The sequence below is a fragment of the Danio aesculapii genome, chromosome 7 (genome assembly GCF_903798145.1).
Source record: "Danio aesculapii chromosome 7, fDanAes4.1, whole genome shotgun sequence".
Taxonomy (NCBI): domain Eukaryota; kingdom Metazoa; phylum Chordata; class Actinopteri; order Cypriniformes; family Danionidae; genus Danio; species Danio aesculapii.
Window position 1 is genome coordinate 30,449,741 of NC_079441.1, and position 16,762 is coordinate 30,466,502.

At 40.2% G+C, this 16,762-nt stretch overlaps 1 protein-coding gene across 2 annotated transcripts; it reads right to left on the reverse strand.

The window, feature by feature from the left end:
• Positions 1–971: 971 nt before the first annotated feature.
• On the reverse strand, positions 972–16,317 carry LOC130232015 (brain-derived neurotrophic factor). Of its 2 annotated transcripts, none has more exons than XM_056461608.1 (2): positions 15,978–16,317; positions 972–2,464 (listed from the first exon to the last, which is right to left on the reverse strand). In XM_056461608.1, exon 2 carries the CDS (start codon positions 2,441–2,443, stop codon positions 1,622–1,624), a length of 822 nt encoding a protein of 273 aa, XP_056317583.1. In that variant the 5' UTR covers positions 2,444–2,464; positions 15,978–16,317; the 3' UTR covers positions 972–1,621. The 2 variants fall into 2 exon arrangements, with proteins under 2 accessions (XP_056317583.1, XP_056317582.1); XM_056461607.1 differs by lacking the exon at positions 15,978–16,317 and adding an exon at positions 8,163–8,443.
• Between the last annotated feature and the right edge of the window lie 445 nt (positions 16,318–16,762).

Consider the following 16,762-nt stretch of genomic DNA (forward strand, 5'->3'; position numbering starts at 1 on the left):
CTAGTGATGATTGCCTGCTCCCTCTGGACAACATTACATGAGATACTGGTTTCCATAGAATTTACATATCAAGTCTTACCTGAGAACTTTCTAGAGTGTTTGTTCTTCCACAGAATTTACATTGGATGGATGTATTTATCTGCATTTCTGGCTCTGAGATTTCAAATAGCTTGGTAATACTGATATAGGCATACAGTTGAAGTCAGAATTATTAGCCCCCCCTTTGATTTTTTTTTTTCTTCTTTTTTTATATTTCCCAAATGATGTTTAACAGAGCAAGGAAATTTTCACAGTATGTATGATAAAGTTTTTTCTCCTGGAGAAAGTCTTATTTGTTTTATTTCGGCTAGAATAAAAGCAGTTTTTAATTTTTTTTTTACAATAGTCTACATAACAAACCATAGTTGTACAATAACTTACCTAATTACCCTAACCTGCCTAGTTAACCTAATTAACCTAGTTAAGCCTTTAAATGTCACTTTAAGCTGTATAGAAGTGTCTAGAAAAATATCTAGTCAAAAATTATTTACTGTCATCATGGCAAAGATAAAATAAATGAGTTATTAGAAATGAGTTATTAAAACTATTATGTTTAGAAATGTGTTGAAAATAATCTTCTCTCAGTTAAACAGAAATTAGGGAAAAAAAGAAACGGGGGCTAATAATTCTGACTTCAACTGTATATGTTGAGAGGATGGGAAATAAATACTTATATATTGTAATGTATATAGTTATATCTATCATTATCCCTTTTGAAATCACATGAATGTAGGATCCAAAGTATGTTTGCCTGCGAGAGAAGATGTTCTCTGCACAGCATGTGCCAAATTTCGACCTGTAAAGGGAGAGCTCAAACTTTATTGACATTGGTTTTGTTTTTCAGTTGCCTATAGTAATTTTATTTCTTCAAATATTTCAATTTAATATTGCAAACAACTTCACAACATACAAAATGAATTATATTAATCCAGAACACATGTCAATGAATAAATTTTATATATATATATATATATATATTATATATTTTTTCATCTTGTGGGGATAAAAAAATAAACAGCAAAGCTTTGACAACAGCACCTTGACATAGTATGTATTTCCAACATTACCTTGAGAAGTTGAGGATAGTAAACAGACAGAGTACTGAGAGGAGGAAATCCTGTTACGGTTGAGAATGTAAACGGAATGTTTTGGTCGGAAACCGATTCCTTGTTTTCCCAAAGTGGACAGTTTTTCAATTCACAATTGAAGCAGCATGCAAGTTTTTTCTTTTTTTTTCTTTTTTTTTTCTTTCTTGAATGTAATTCTTCCTCACCCCCTCCTCTCCTCATCTCTCAAAATCTTGGCAACGTAAAAAACACAATGTCTTGAGGAATGTGATATAGTAATTTGAACTGGGCGCAAATGACTGATCAGATCTTTTTTTAATTGTTTACAAGGTCATGAATATGTTCAATAAATAGACTGTAGTATCACTTACTGTATAAATTTTATCTTTTTTACATGCAGTCCATAAAATTTTATCTGACTGAATAATTTACCCTGTTATGTATATACAAATAGATATTTTCTCTTTTCTTTCTCTTTTTTTAGAACTCTCAATAAAATCTATACATTGTGTACACTATCTGCCCCTCTTAATGGTCAATGTGCATACACACGAAGTGTCTATCCGTATAAACCGCCAGCCGATCTTCCTTTTGCTATCCATGGTAAGGGCTCGCACGTAAGACTGGGTTGTCCGGCATTGTGAGTTATAGTGCCGCTTGTCTATTCCTCGGCAGCCCTCCTTTGTGTACCCCAAGGGGTTGCATTTGGTCTCATAAAAGTATTGCTTCAGCTGACCATTAGTCACGGGGACCTTCTCCAGAACGGTGACCGTCTGGCCCGACATGTCTATTGCCGTCTTTTTGTCCACAGCTGTCACCCACTGGCTAATACTGTCACAAACGCTGAGCTCCCCCCGCCGTGCGGGGTCCGAGTGCCGCCGCACACGCATCGACATGTTGGCGGCGTCCAGGTAGTTTTTGTATTCCTCCAAGAGAAAGAGTAACGGCGGCTCCAAAGGCACTTGGTTGCTGATCATCACCCGCGAGGCATACAGGTCAACGTCCTTCGAGTCTGCCGCGTCTATGGGACCACCCCCTCCTTGGCCCTGGTCGGCCCCGGGCCCCAGTTGCTGCGTCGCTTCCCCTTCCACCTCAAGCAACTCCTCAATGACCTGCTCGAAAGTGTCCGTGAGCGAGGGCAGCCCGCCCCCACTCTGTGGAGTCCCGTGGCCTCGGCTGCCCGATGTGACGGCAGCGGCAGCAGCGGCAGCAGCGGCAGCAGCGCCCAGGTAGCCCTCGGCCCGGTGGCCCCCCTGCACACCCGGGATCTCTCTCATGGGCGCAGCTCTCATGCAACTGAAGTATGAAATAACCATAGTAACGAACAGGATGGTCATCACTCTTCTAACCTGTTGGAACTGGAGACAGCAAAAGGGGAGAGACAAGAGGGATGGGGGAGTGAGGAAAAGGGGAGGGGGGGACAGAAAACACAATGTAAAACAACTGTTTTGCAAACAACATTACATTAAACACTTCATCCATGATGAAAAAAAAAGGTTATTAATGTAGCGAATCATTCTCGTAGTGCAATTTGAAGCAAAACACAAACACATTGAGCCAACTTGTTATTTCTTTGCTTCATTTTTAGACATTGGCCCATGGGAGCGCAACTAACACACCTTCACGTTTGTGCCCCCTCCTCTTTCCCCCACCAGCAAATACAGCAGGCTAAATTCAGAGACCCTGGAGTATCATTAGGAGGACACAAGAGAACTGCTCCCACTCTCCTCAGTCTCTCTTCCCCTTCCCTTCTTCCTCCTGATCCCTTGCCTCCCCTTCCGTTCCCTTAGAGGTCTTTGAACTGCTTATGTGAGAATAAGATGGAGCAGATATAGGGAACAAGTCAAAACCCACCAAAAAATGATGGAACAACTTCAATCATTAAAGTTTGCTCAAGCTGTCCAAAATTGGAATAATTGTCCTTTTTAATTGTGAAGTTGATAAAATCCCATCATTATTTAACAATGTATTCATCATTTGAGCTAAGGCTAAAGTTTATATGCTGCTTGAATGCAAGAGAAAAAGAATCTAAACTTCTCTGGAAACATTGATTTGTTAGAAAGAGCCCACACACTCCGATGCCACGCAGATGATTATCTTTCCCACTAAGAGAGTTTTAAACTTAAACAGAGATACAAAGGGACAGGGAGAGATGAGAAAAGACACACTACGACAACAGATAGCGATCAGAGAGAGAGAGGGATAGGTGCTGAGAGAGCTGGAAAAAGACGCCAGTCATTCATTTATTCATTCTCTCATACCTGCACACACCACCGTCAATGAAATTTTCCCTGGCTGCAAAATGTACGCAAACAATTTAAAATTCTGGTGAGTCTATTTGATTCCTCATCTCTCCCTGCACCTTTCTCTTACCTCTCTGAAGTCCCTCTATGAGTCACTGCGATTCATTGCATCCAACAGCATCCCAGTGCATACGAGCAGACGGGATCATGCACACACAACAACAAAAAAAGATACCCATTACTCTCACTTTTCTAAGGCGAAGGAGAAGGGGAGAGGTATGGGTGGGGTAAGGGGGGTGGAGAGGAGGTGCCTTTAAAAATATCCAGCACCGCAGCAAGGCTTCGCCAGTGCTCTGCGTGCTGTCCTCCCGATGCCCCACGCATCCTTAGGAAAAGGCAGAGGGAGGATCCGCTCCCAGAGCAGAAGGCAGTGTGGGCCGGCAGGAGTGAAGGAGGGACACGCCCTGTCTAAAAAGCATTTGTTTCATTCTTAATTGGTGTCTGGGGCCATGACTGCGATTTGCTAGCGCAGTGATGACTGCCATGGAGATGTGCGTTCTATAAATAGGCCGGTTGGGAGTCCCACAGTCTCGATTGAGAATATCACAGCTCTCTGCTTAATGAGCTCAAAGTCCCCTCGCTCAGTGACGTTGGCAGTCCACGAGGGTTCTGTGTGTGTGTGTGTGTTCGGTAAGGGAGATGAGGTGGGAGCATCTTTAATCTCTGCTCTCAAATGGTCAAAAACATGCATGGAAAAACCCGGAGCCGAGGATACAGCTGTGGAGGACAGATCAATCTTAATCAAATCAGGCAGGGCGCAAAATGTGTGTACAAGCTGCTTCTGCAGGCATGAAAAGATACTTCAGTCTGTCAGCTTTCCCCCGTAATGGAAAAAGCTTCTTACATTGTCAGCAATTACCTCTGCTGAATATAGCGAGGAATTTAAAGTGCCTGCCTGAGGATTATTCAATGATTCTGTCTTATTTCATTCCTCCAGATGTGGTGTGCCTGCGAGGACGGATGGATTATTGTCAGCGTTCCTACTCTCAAGACAACCTTAATGTGGGGTTTACGCACATACAGAAAAGCACAACCCAGTAACCGCCCCAGTTTCACCATGATCCCAATTAGCAAACATCTGTCGTCTCCCTAATGAGAGAAGTATTTATATATATTGCAGAGGCTTCTGAATCAAATACCAGCATCAGTCATGCTGACACCCAAATCCCTTCTGTTGCCCTACCTGACAGCAGGTGGAGTATATGCCATCTCTCATCCAAATCCTGCCAGTAACACATAACCTTAAATATTCCACAGACCTACATGGCTTGGAGTTTCACATAAAAGCACTGAAGTAAGTTATTCTTGAATTTCTGAAAGCTGACTACGCCGGCTAAATTGTATCTTTCCCTTCTAATTAGACTAGCGCACCGGTGTGTAGTTGTGCGGCAGGAGATGGAGGCCAAGAGCACAACAACCCTGATGACGTCTCTTTGGTCTCTAAGGGGCTTGAGAGGAAAAGGGCGGTGGGGCTAGAAGAAGTGGTGCTAGGGGGGCAGTGCCACTCATCAGCTCGCAATTGCTTTCCATTTTCCTCTGGGGTAGCTTCTCACCAGGAACAACAAATTATTTTATTTCTAACTCTGCTATTCCTGTTTCCATCAAGAGAATCAATATGGATTATGCTCTCAATCAACTTCCTGTTAAAACGTAATCTAGACGATGAATCACTTTATTGCTCTGGGACTGAGTTGGCAATAACTGAAACCTTCTGTCTCATTCAAAGCACCGAGGGAAGACGAGATTACCTTGACGGACATGTTTGTTCTGCTTTTAATATGCGTATATTTGAACTGCTGATGATAATGTGCTATCAATATCCTGTCATCATATGGTATGATGTGCAAACATGACTATGTTTGTGTACACACGAGTACAGGTGCCATTGATGGGTCATAGAAAGCGTGGTACTGTAGTAGTTGTCAAAAAAAATTAATCTAGTCACGGTTTCAGGTGTTTCAATGTCCAAAATGAAAAAGACGCCTTTCATGGTTGATGCTAAGATAATCCGTTCAACAGTCGTGCAAACAAAGCTGCTAATTCATGCTCTTTGTGTCCTGTTTGTTAGATCTTTGAAGCCTGGTTCATTATGAGGCATTGAAAATACTACATACAAGGCTTCCATCAATCAAACCTCTCACACGAGAAAGCATCCAGCCTTCGTTGATCTTTCAAGCTACAAAGTTAGACACAGAAAGCTTGATGAAATACTTCAACCGCACAGCTGTATTTGATCCATATGGTCGGGCTTGGTAGGAGCACGTTCAAACACCTTTCACTGTAAAACAGGATTGTACTTTAATTGGGCATGAGTGGCAGCTACGGTTTTGGCAGAAAGACTACATGCACCTGCTCAATTGTTTGGAGAAGGGCAGGTAGGACAGGGTAGATTGGTCTGCATGATCCTGATTCTCCCACAACTCTGTTTGTTTAAATCCCCATACCATAGAGGGATTATGACAGAAAACCACTAATGACAGATGTCTACGGTTCTTCGAACTTAAAAGTACTGCGGTAACAGACACTTTTCTATTAGCCTTACCACTCTAAAGGAAAATGGGAACAAGGCATTTATTCCTTAGGGTGAAAAATATCTTACAATGCACTATTAAATATTTGAAAAGGCCAAAAACAAAGGTTAGGGGAAAATGCTTGTAGCACAAGAAAAGATTTTCAATCGCTTTGGTGAACTTGTCAATGACAAGAAAACTGTAGCGTGCATCACTTAAGCTCACACAGGTGTCTCAGCCGTTAATTATTATTCTGACTTTGACAACACATCAAATGTGGATTCCATAACAGTTGAAATCTGACATTAGTGGTAACACAACAAAAGACAATCTGCTCTTAAATATAACGTTTTCAACAAGTAGGCTAGAGTTGGCTCTAGATCACAAAGTCTAAGCCCTCTTATCTTCTCTAAATTCAACTACACATATAATGTTAGACATGCAGTACATAACAAATGCTTCAGAATTGCAGCAGATCTGCATTTTTAGAATTTATGCAAACTCTTAAAGCTACAAAAGTTATACTAGTAACTGCCGAAAACAAAACAAAAAAGTTTATAAAACACAACTAGGATATTCTTTAAACTGAATAATTAGACACTGTAGTTCCTAATAATCTAGTCTGTCGAAACGAAGTTGGTTTCTTGAGGAAATGTAACCATAACAACTGTGAGTTGCGCAGGCGCAGAATGTTCCGTATCGGTCGGTAAGTCGAAAACCATAACAATTTTACACTTAACGTCTTCATAATCACATTTATATGATAATACATATTGTGTTTAAAAGTATTAGATATTTAACATTTGGCTACTGCTGGCAAACTGCTTTGCGTAAATCCAAACTCGACGTTTTGCACAGAGAAACGTAGGCCTAATTTTACGTCTGGTATATTTAATTCCTCTAAAATATACTCATTTACAAATATTTGCTCACTAATTTGCTTAAAGACAGAAAACAATAACAAATTAAACATAAGTGCTGTAATAATTTATGTATAAGGTTCGTCTTTTGTCGTAGAAAGAGACAGGGCAACACAGGGTGAACTAAATCCGCGAGTGAAGTATCTACTTAGATTTGTTACTTTGTATGTTAGTCTGGACACTGTTTTTCTTTTATTAGAGAACTTTCTAAAGAATTAGAGTGAAGTTAGCATAGTCAATGTGTCTACACTTAAAAAAAAGTTTTGTCAGGAAGAACATCGTTTTCCCAAAACAGCGGCACCACACATCCATCCTTTTATTCCTTAACAGGCTTTACAACCTTATTACACTAGATGGCGCATTCGTCTACATAAAGCTCGTCTGAAGTGAGGCAATGAGAGAAGCATAGACCATTGGAAACATCTTTCTCTTTCTATCATAAACATTCACTCACACACAGAGAACGCAGTTTAACAAGAGGCCATAAGTATAGGCCTGTTTTCTTTGCATACACCATGCTAAATTAATATCTCTCGTCTAAAAATATTAGCAGTAAATATTTTATTATCTTTACTATGTAATAATCACAATATTAGCTATATAAATACTACATAACGCAACGCAGCTTTACTAGAAAGTACATTGGGATTTATGTAAAACAAAATCAACTCGTAGCCTATGATTTAGTTTTAGCAATTCTGCCCATTTAACATTCAAAGTCAGCCCAGGACCAAATCAATCAGTTATTTTTTAATCTGAAAACTTTATCTTCGCTTTGGGACTTAATCTGTTCCAGTGGAAGGCTAGACTCTACATGGTAAACCTAAACGATGATCTCAGGTTTCATGTTCTTCAAGTCTCATTGAATTCACGAAAACCGTCTATTCACTGTATGTTCGCACAAAAAGTCTTATTTTTTTGCCTATAAACTATAAACAATGCGTCCATATGAATAAATATAATGTTGAATGGCAATTGCTAATACTTTTACGCAACTAACAAGTAAGATCACCAAAACATCCACATCTATTATACAGCAACAAAACAATAAAGCCAACTATTAAACAAGTTGAACAGAATAGCTTATATCTGCCAGGATAAACAGCTGATAGCCCTAGATAATAAACAAAAACAACTTGGTTCCACTGACCCCTATCAGAAATCCAATCAACATAATAACGCCGTATCTTATTAATGAACGCGAGGATAGCGTTTCATGTTGCCGTTGCATGGTCCAACACTTGATTACTTTTTCTTAACTCCACAACAGACGTAGCATAGTCGGTAGGCTACAGAATGATTCCATTCCGCACAAAAACCTACCTTTACTGTCCAGTCGTAAAGGAGACCATTCAGCAGGACAGTGTCATCTGGGATGTTTTGGATAAGACCTCCGCGCAACTATTCTGCGATATTCGCCCGCTCTTCGCCAAGCAGCAGCTGCAAGTTGTCTCTTCAGCTTTTGAGCAAATAGATTAAATTATTGATGGTGGAAATTGCATGGTTGAGGTAATGGACTCCCATGACTGAGCGGATCCTTTGGAGTTGAGTTGAAGCAGTTGGATGGCATGGTGAGCGCTCGCAGTGTGGTGCGCATTGAGAGAGCTCTCCAGCTTGAAATGACGGCTTCATTCCTCGCGGACTACAGTAACTAACTACTGCCGTGACGTTTGCAACATGTGACTCCAGGCGCGAGCGCCAACCAAGTGAAGCCTCAGATGCTTATTCCTAACGAATAACCGGAAAGTATGTTATTATGGCGTTTACCGAGCAACATATGACAGAAACCTATTTTAATTCCTGGACATATAAAGGCTTGGGGTGATTTTAAATACCCATCGATTTTTAAATCATCGCATTCTTTTCTCGAGCAGGCTTCTCCTGACGACCACTGAGTTAGAGTGGGCTTTTGACATTTTTTCACATTCTTCGTCATTACTGATGAAGGTATATATAAAACACGATTCCTTTGTGTGCTGATACAAAGTGAATCACATACGCTAATGCGTATGCTTGTGATGTTTCATTCGTATTCGTTTGGTTTGATGTTTCGTGTTGTCTTCCTTGACTATTTGTATAATGACATGAGAAATTAGCCTAGCTCTAGTGGAAACCTGTAATGTGTTTAGCTTCACGCTTTATATAATTGGTAAATGTATCAATTACATGTTATTAAATTTGCCATTGTCAGCTGAAAAATGTAATTTATGGGTTTTAAGTTATACATATGCCATCTAAATCACTTTAAATTTACTGACTTAGCTGCGACCAAATGCTGCACCAGCATCCTAATGGACAGCCGTTAGGTTAATTGAAACACCTTTTTGTGACAAGACTATAGATCATCTGCTGAAATTGATATTTGCAATTGTGACTCCACAAAGGTAGCTTCAAAGTAAAGAGCTCACTCCTTACCCCCACCACATCAAGGTCCTATTATTCCCTAGTCTTCTCTGTATGTGATATTTTAAAACTATTGTCAGGTTTGAGCCCCCCGTCTGCCAAAGGAGCTTATGTGCCAGATGTTGGTTGGTTCATTGATTTTAATACTATTCATTGTTCTTCCAGTGTCAGTTCAGTTCCTCTGATAATGGGGAGTGGTTTGTTTGATTTTTGTAAACGGTCAAACATGTTTAAAATCATAGAGTTCATATAATGTTGCTCTTCAACTGCGGCTTTATCGTTTATTCCTTATTTTTTCGTGACCTTCCAGGAGAAGTTTAGCGAAAGCATTCCTTGTTCTTTCACCCTATGCTTCACCACATAATTAGCCCCATACTTTCACCAAGCTCCAAGTGCTTTTGGATCTTGTCCAATGCGAGATTTATATTGATGAGTTTTGTGTATAGTGATGATGATTATTCCCTACATAAGGTAATGAGGTGGAGCGGTTTCAAACCTAGCTGTTCCCAGCATGGGAGTGGATGCTAACACCTGCCTCCTCACACACACACACACACACACATACACACACACAAACTCCCTCTTCCTTTACTTTTTTCCATCTCCACCTTTTCTTTTTCTTTGTCACCTCATAGTCAACCTTTTTGCACTACTACACATGAAAACTTTCAAAAATAAAATTGTACAAATATACTTTCACCTTCACTCATTTTTGACACACTCGCGCTTACAGTCCCTTTCTCTCTCCTATAGGGACAAGCCAAGATGAATATAACTCATCCCATAGGTTCACAGGAGGAGAGGGCAAACCCTGGATGACAAAGAGTTGCATCAGCAATTACTGAGCGACATGACTCCAAGAGAGGTAAAACACACACACACACAGGCACACACACACACACACACACACTCATGTACACTCACACTGTGCATTAGGGCTGTTCCAGCTAGGTAATCCATAAATAAATCACTCTGCTTCTCATTAGGAGCACAAAAACAACATGGATCCCATTCAGAACTGCACAAACAGCACAAAGTTGACACCACCACCACAGATAGAACTAAGATAACCACAAAGTGGACATATGGACTAATGAGAATACAACTAGAGATGAACTGTGGGAAGACCTTGACTTTCATTGGTTGCAACTTCATAGAAACTGTAGGGTCCATGAAAACGATCAGATATGCAGTATGGACAGTATAGCTGAAACTTGACCATCAGGGTTCAAGGTGTTGAATGTTGAGAGAGTCGGAGCGGCGTCAGAAGCGATGGCCGTGTCTCTATCCAATAGGTCGGGTCGCTAATGACGTCACCTCAGCTTTCTCAAAAACTCGCCCTTCTGTTGTCTTGTCCATCGTTGAATATTCCATCCTGGAGCAGGTCTTCCACATAATGGCAAAATTGAATTTTGAAGTACATTGTGACACATAACAAAGCATCAAGTTAGAAGAGATCTAGGACTCTGTACAACCTGAAATGGTGGAATATTTCCCACTACTGCAGAGCAGGGTAACAAAACTTTTAGGGGTGTCAAAACTTGCAGTAAAAATAGATGTGATAGCTTTCCACTTGAGAGATGAAAGTCATTCATCACACATTACAGAGCACATTTAAAAGTGGACAATGTCATTTCTGACTCTCACACTGCAATGGAAAAACAAAGGGTAAACCCCTTAAATACACTCCTAAAATATAGATACATGACATTGATGATCTAGTGGAGAACCCTCTAACATCCACGGAGTCTTTCTTCATGTATAATAATAGATTATGTATACTAAACAAAGAGTTTCTGTTATATAAAATCTTCTTTATACCAAGAAAATAATCTTCTTTTACTCTTCATTGAATTTAACGTTCTTTGTGGAACCAAAAATGGTTCTTTAAAAAAAAAAAAATCAATGCAAAAAAAAGTCTATATTTAAGTCTATATTTTGAAGAGTGTATATGAGTGTTCACTAGCATTTCTCACATAACCCAGCTGTCAACAAAAATACGAATGACTAATTGTGAAAAAACTGTTAATCATGCAGCATTTTTTTTCAAAGAGTCAACGTCAATGATTTAGTGTTGTTTAGTCTGCAATGTCGAGTGTACGTTTAAGTATGTACACTTGTTCAAGTGGGTCCAGTCTTTCCATTTTGTCATTGCATCGAAATGAGTGAGTCACTTTGTGGGAACTCAAGTTTGCCCATTCCTGGGTGCATGTCTTTGTTTCTCCTGCTCTCTGTCTTTAGGGAAGGGAAGCCTGGGCAGTGCTTTATGTGACATCACATCACCGTCTCTCATCTGCACACTGACGAATTGCGCAGTGCTCATCCTCCTCCAACAGCAAGATGCAACAGGTTCCTGCTATCAATAAAGGGCCAGTGGTGGTCAGCAGCGGCCAGCCGTGTAAGATAAAGATCTCAAAGTCTGACTTATAGACAGCTACACTATAGGACTACACACTTAGATATCCACTTTAGCACATAGACACAATGAGCTATACAATCCCATGTAACTGTAATCCATCCTTAGCAGCATACACCAGCTACACTGGTAATGTATCCGTGGGGTATAAGCCCTCTGCTGCCACTTTATCTCCTTTGTACACACATCCTCTGGTAATCTAGCCTTTTGCTTGCCCAACAAACCCTTATGTGTCAAGGGTGAGTATATTTACATAATTAGGTAGGACGGTTCTTGTCATTGCACTATTGTAGTCTGTCAATTGATTAATAGTTTGAATATAAACATTTCAAATATAGCGATTTTTATATTCGAACAAAGCCATCTAAGAGGAAAACAACATAAATAGTGCAAGTATTTGTCATTTGCAAGCCCAAAATGACATAGATTTGCTTGTTGGTGGTCAAAATTATGATTGAAAATATTAAGAATTCCACGAACTGTCAGTGAACAATGAAAATCACCATACAAAGCAGGCCAAAGAGAAGCTACAATCTAAACGACCTCTAAGAAATGTTAAACATTCAACTGTGGAAAAAACATGTAGCTTGTTCAACTTACCTTACGTTATTACGTACCAAATAGCATTAAGCAAGTCTATCAAATTCACGTTTGAAACAAACACTTTGGGATGCCATTCTTATCCACAGAGGCAAATTGCTAACAAGTTAGAGAAGTCTTGCATACACATACCCAAGCATTGACGTGGCGAATAGTTTGAGGATTCCTTGGCGGAGCTTTAGTTGCCAGGCACCAGCACTAATGCTGCTCTGTAGCCTATTCACATACAGAGAGGCCAAGTGCCACTCCCATTTTATATCAGGAGTAGAGTAAAGCACACAGGGGGTGGCAAACAACTAGCAGAGCTCATTCATACAGACAGACCGTGTCAAACTGTTCAAACTTGGATGAATATACATGCTGGAGGTCAAAAATATAAAGACTGCACACGCCATACACATATCCACAGACAAACAAACACCCCTTTACCAAACAACAAACACACAACAGGTTTACAGGTTTACAACACCCTAAATAGTTATTTTGATTTAAGTCTCAATGGATAATCATACACAACCAGCGTCATTTACATGCAGATTATGAAGGAATTACACCTTAAAGTGCAGATATCACTCGACCTCTTGCAAAATGAGCACTTTGCGCTAGAGCACCGCAAGTCACGCTCTTGCTTGGTGTTGAGAGCGCGCGCCCAATTCTCCAGTCTCTTGAGGATTTCTTGTGCAAAAAAACGCAATCGGGGGTGCTAATAGACTCATCTCTTTCGAATTGTCCAAATAGCTCCATAAACACATAATAATTATATTAAATGCGTCGGTGATGCATTCATTCAAAGGATTTGGCAGCATGAAATAAATTTACATTCTTAAATATGCAATATATTAAAATTATAATTAAACTTATTATAAAAATGATTATTATTTTTGATAGTTTTTACTGTCATTCTTAAAATTGTGAGACTAGAAAAAATATATTTTCTAGAGGGTGAATGAAAGAAACGGACCTTTTCCTTTTTCGCAATTGTGACGAGCACACGCTTTTATTTCCCAAAGGAACTCAGCATATTCAGTAGGCCTATAATAAATTCCTCCCGCGAATCAAGCAGGGCGCAGTAAGTCTGTACATTACTATAAAAGTTAATTAAGAAAGCCGCGCTCCGTACAGACTACAGAACGATTTTCATAGTATTTATTTTGTAAATATCCCCTGATCGTCCGCGGCGTTCAGTAAAACGAGAAGGAAGGAATCGCCGATTAAACTGTAAAAATATAATGGCACATTATGTGTTGTCTGAATTGAAACCTACCAAGCTCAGATTTGTTATTGACGCCCACCTTTAACTCTGCAGCGATCAGAACGGAGGGGAGGGGGGCGGAGAGGGAGATTCTCAGCTAGATAACACAACCCCATTTATGGACTGATCCGATGACGTACATTGCAGAAAGTTCTAAAAAAACCTTCCGTACATACAAAGTGTGTCGTGCCATCCCCCAGCACCCCCCACCCTCCCCGCATCCGCCTCCAGCCCCCCTCCCCCCGCATGCCCACACCCACACCACCAACCCACATCTCTATCCTCAGTCTTATGAACTAAAATTAAATTAAATAAATTCATTTTGAAAGTAAAATATGCATTCAATAAAGGAAAACACGACTCACATAAAAATAAAACCACCAACAGATGATCATTTAATAATAGCACTTCATTTAAGACAAAGCTCAAACAAATACAGAAATTCTGTATATGTGTGCATTTCTGCATTTAATCATTCAACACTATATTATTTTGCAAACAAAAGCACCACTGTTTCGTTGAAAAGCACACAGCTTAAATTGTGCATTAAATACTTGCTTATTAAAACGGCGCTCGTGACCGTTTTGACGCACGTCAGTAATGATGTTGTTCATTACATTTAACCAAAAATGACAAGAGCATTACGAAAATTACAGTGACAAAACAGCGACAGTTACAGCACCAGCTGCTATTATTTTCGGGCTAGTCCAAAAGCATATGCCGATTGTCCCGTTTGATTTATATCATTTAAAACGAGAAATTCGATACGTTGTTTTTGTATCAACAGATATTTACTCGATAACACGATTATCAAAAAGAAAACAAATGTGTAGTAAAGAAATTACCGATTTGGCAGTGTTGAAAGAAGCTAACGTAGCCGGACAAAGAGAAACAGTCCTAAGGATCATTTAAAAGCAGCTAAATGACACTGAACGTCTTACGCCTGATAGACTCTTGATTAACGCAGTGTTGAGGCGCCCGTGGGCTTTCATATCTGTCTGTTTGTCATTCAATCGCTTCACCCCTTAATCAGATTCTTGGATACAAAGGAAAAAAAGCGACCGTAGCCAATATCCTCCGCACATCCCTCTTAGAAACTGAGACGAATTCCTAAACTTAGTCGGCATAAAAGTCAGAAAATCATCAACGAAAGGCTCCTTTAAAACGCTGACTGTCCTAATTTCGTCTCAGTCTTGCACAGCTTTTCTTCAGCTTTCTCCACAATACGCGTGACACCCTCTCAGCCATTTCCTTATCAGGCAATCTTATCGGTGGCTCCATCTAACCCAGTCTGAACAAAATCTGACCACGCCTATCCAAATTCTTATTCACTTTAACTGGAAATATATATATATATATGAACACACACGCACACACACATTGTTTTGGCCATCGGGCTATTTCTGGCGAGGCAATTCAAAATACTTTAACATGATATGTTATCTGTGGCGAAAGCTTTTAGCCCTAAGTGGTTCCCAACTGTTCGGCGTATGCACAGACAGACCTGTGCGCTGGGGAGCGAGATGAGCAGGTGATGCTGGAGGAGAGGAGTGGAAATCTCGGGATGAATGAAACGGAGAAGCGGTCCGTAGTAAAAACACTAATATGTCCACGATGACGAAGTGCGGAGATGCTACAGACGCGATTAGTTTGATATGGCTGGTTGCACCACTTTAGGATCGATTCAACGAATAAATTATCCCTCCATGCTAACGAAAACAACATTTTAGCTGATCAGAAAGGATGACGAGAATGACAGCTAAACCGATAGATAGATAGATAGATAGATAGATAGATAGATAGATAGATAGATAGATAGATAGATAGATAGATAGATAGATAGATAGATAGATAAGGATGTTTTCGATCTCAGCAAGACAATAAGTAGGAGGTAGCTCGTGCTGAGTCGAATATTTTATTAAAGACATGCCCCATTATTAAGCAAGCAAAGAAAAGCGTGCGCAAGACAATTGCGCATTAAAGACAACAAGAATTCCGCAAGCATTTGATTATGATGAGGACGGAAAGTAAGCTTTTACGCACTTGCATGCACTATTTATTTGTGTTGCTTTAAAATGACAACTCATATGAAATAGCTGCTAAATGTAGGCAACTGTAGATACAGACATAAATTAAAAAACATTAGTCAGTTTCTGTGAAATCGTGACAGAACTGTGGCTGTTAATTGAAACAACTTTGTGACCGTTTTCTGCTCTAGTCATGGTGTAAAAGCATACGGACAAAGTATAAGGAAAATGTAAAATGATAACGTAAGTTTAACATTTCCCTCATGACTCACGTCTTCTCTCTCCCATCACAACCCAAAGCTATTCCTCACAGCGTTACATTTTCTCTGTCCGTAGAGTTAAAATCCAAAAAGAGGATCAATTTCTCTATGTACAGATAGATAAACATCTGCCCGAGAAGGGCTGCTAGTAAAGTGGAGAATAAAACAAACAGGTCTTACCTTTATAAGAGCTGACAACCACTATCAGTGGTTAGATCTCCAAGACCAACACTTGCATTTCCCAAAGTTAACGCTGTGCACCAAGTGGAGATTGCAAAGTACGCGTACACTACAGCAGCTCTACGATTTCAACTTTCACATGCTCTAAGTGGCGACAAAACTCCAAGCGCAAAGTAAGCAGCCCCGCTATCGACTGGTGCGTTTCCTCGCGTTTGTTTGTTTGTTTTGTTTTCTCACAGGTCTCCCTCCGAGAGCAAAAAAAAGAAGGAAAAAGTGAAACAATCCCTAGCTTTGGCAAAACACAAAAGGCGAAGTCCACTCACTCCGTGTTAGTCCGCAGCGTTCAACGACTCCCGGTGCCTCTGTCCAAAGTGCTGAAATCATAGCACAGCTAAGGTTACTTAGAGGCAAAAATCTATACTTTCGTTAAGTGCCACTTGATATTGCTTTACTCTATTGCTTCCCCACGCCTTGTCACGTGAATATATCCCTGGCAAGCCCGTCCTGATATTTGATCACATGTTGGCCGGTCGTTTTCTTAACAAAAGAATCACTTATCTGAAAAGTCGCTCATAACCCTCTAAAGAGGGGTCCCCCAAAAGGCTTGCAACCCGTGTCCCCAAATCACACAGTAATAGTGCCTTGGTGCTCTGCTTTTGTCCTGCAGGGCAGATGGACATGTCTACACATGTTGCCTTTTTCACTGACAGAGAGAGCACTTGTAAAAACGATATTCAGAATAAAGGCTAAAAGCCCAACAGGCATCAAAGCGCAGATTGGCACAC

Excerpts from the sequence above, each read along its gene's own strand:
- LOC130232015 (XM_056461608.1), bottom strand. The coding sequence starts at position 2,443 with ATGACCATCCTGTTCGTTACTATGGTTATTTCATACTTCAGTTGCATG.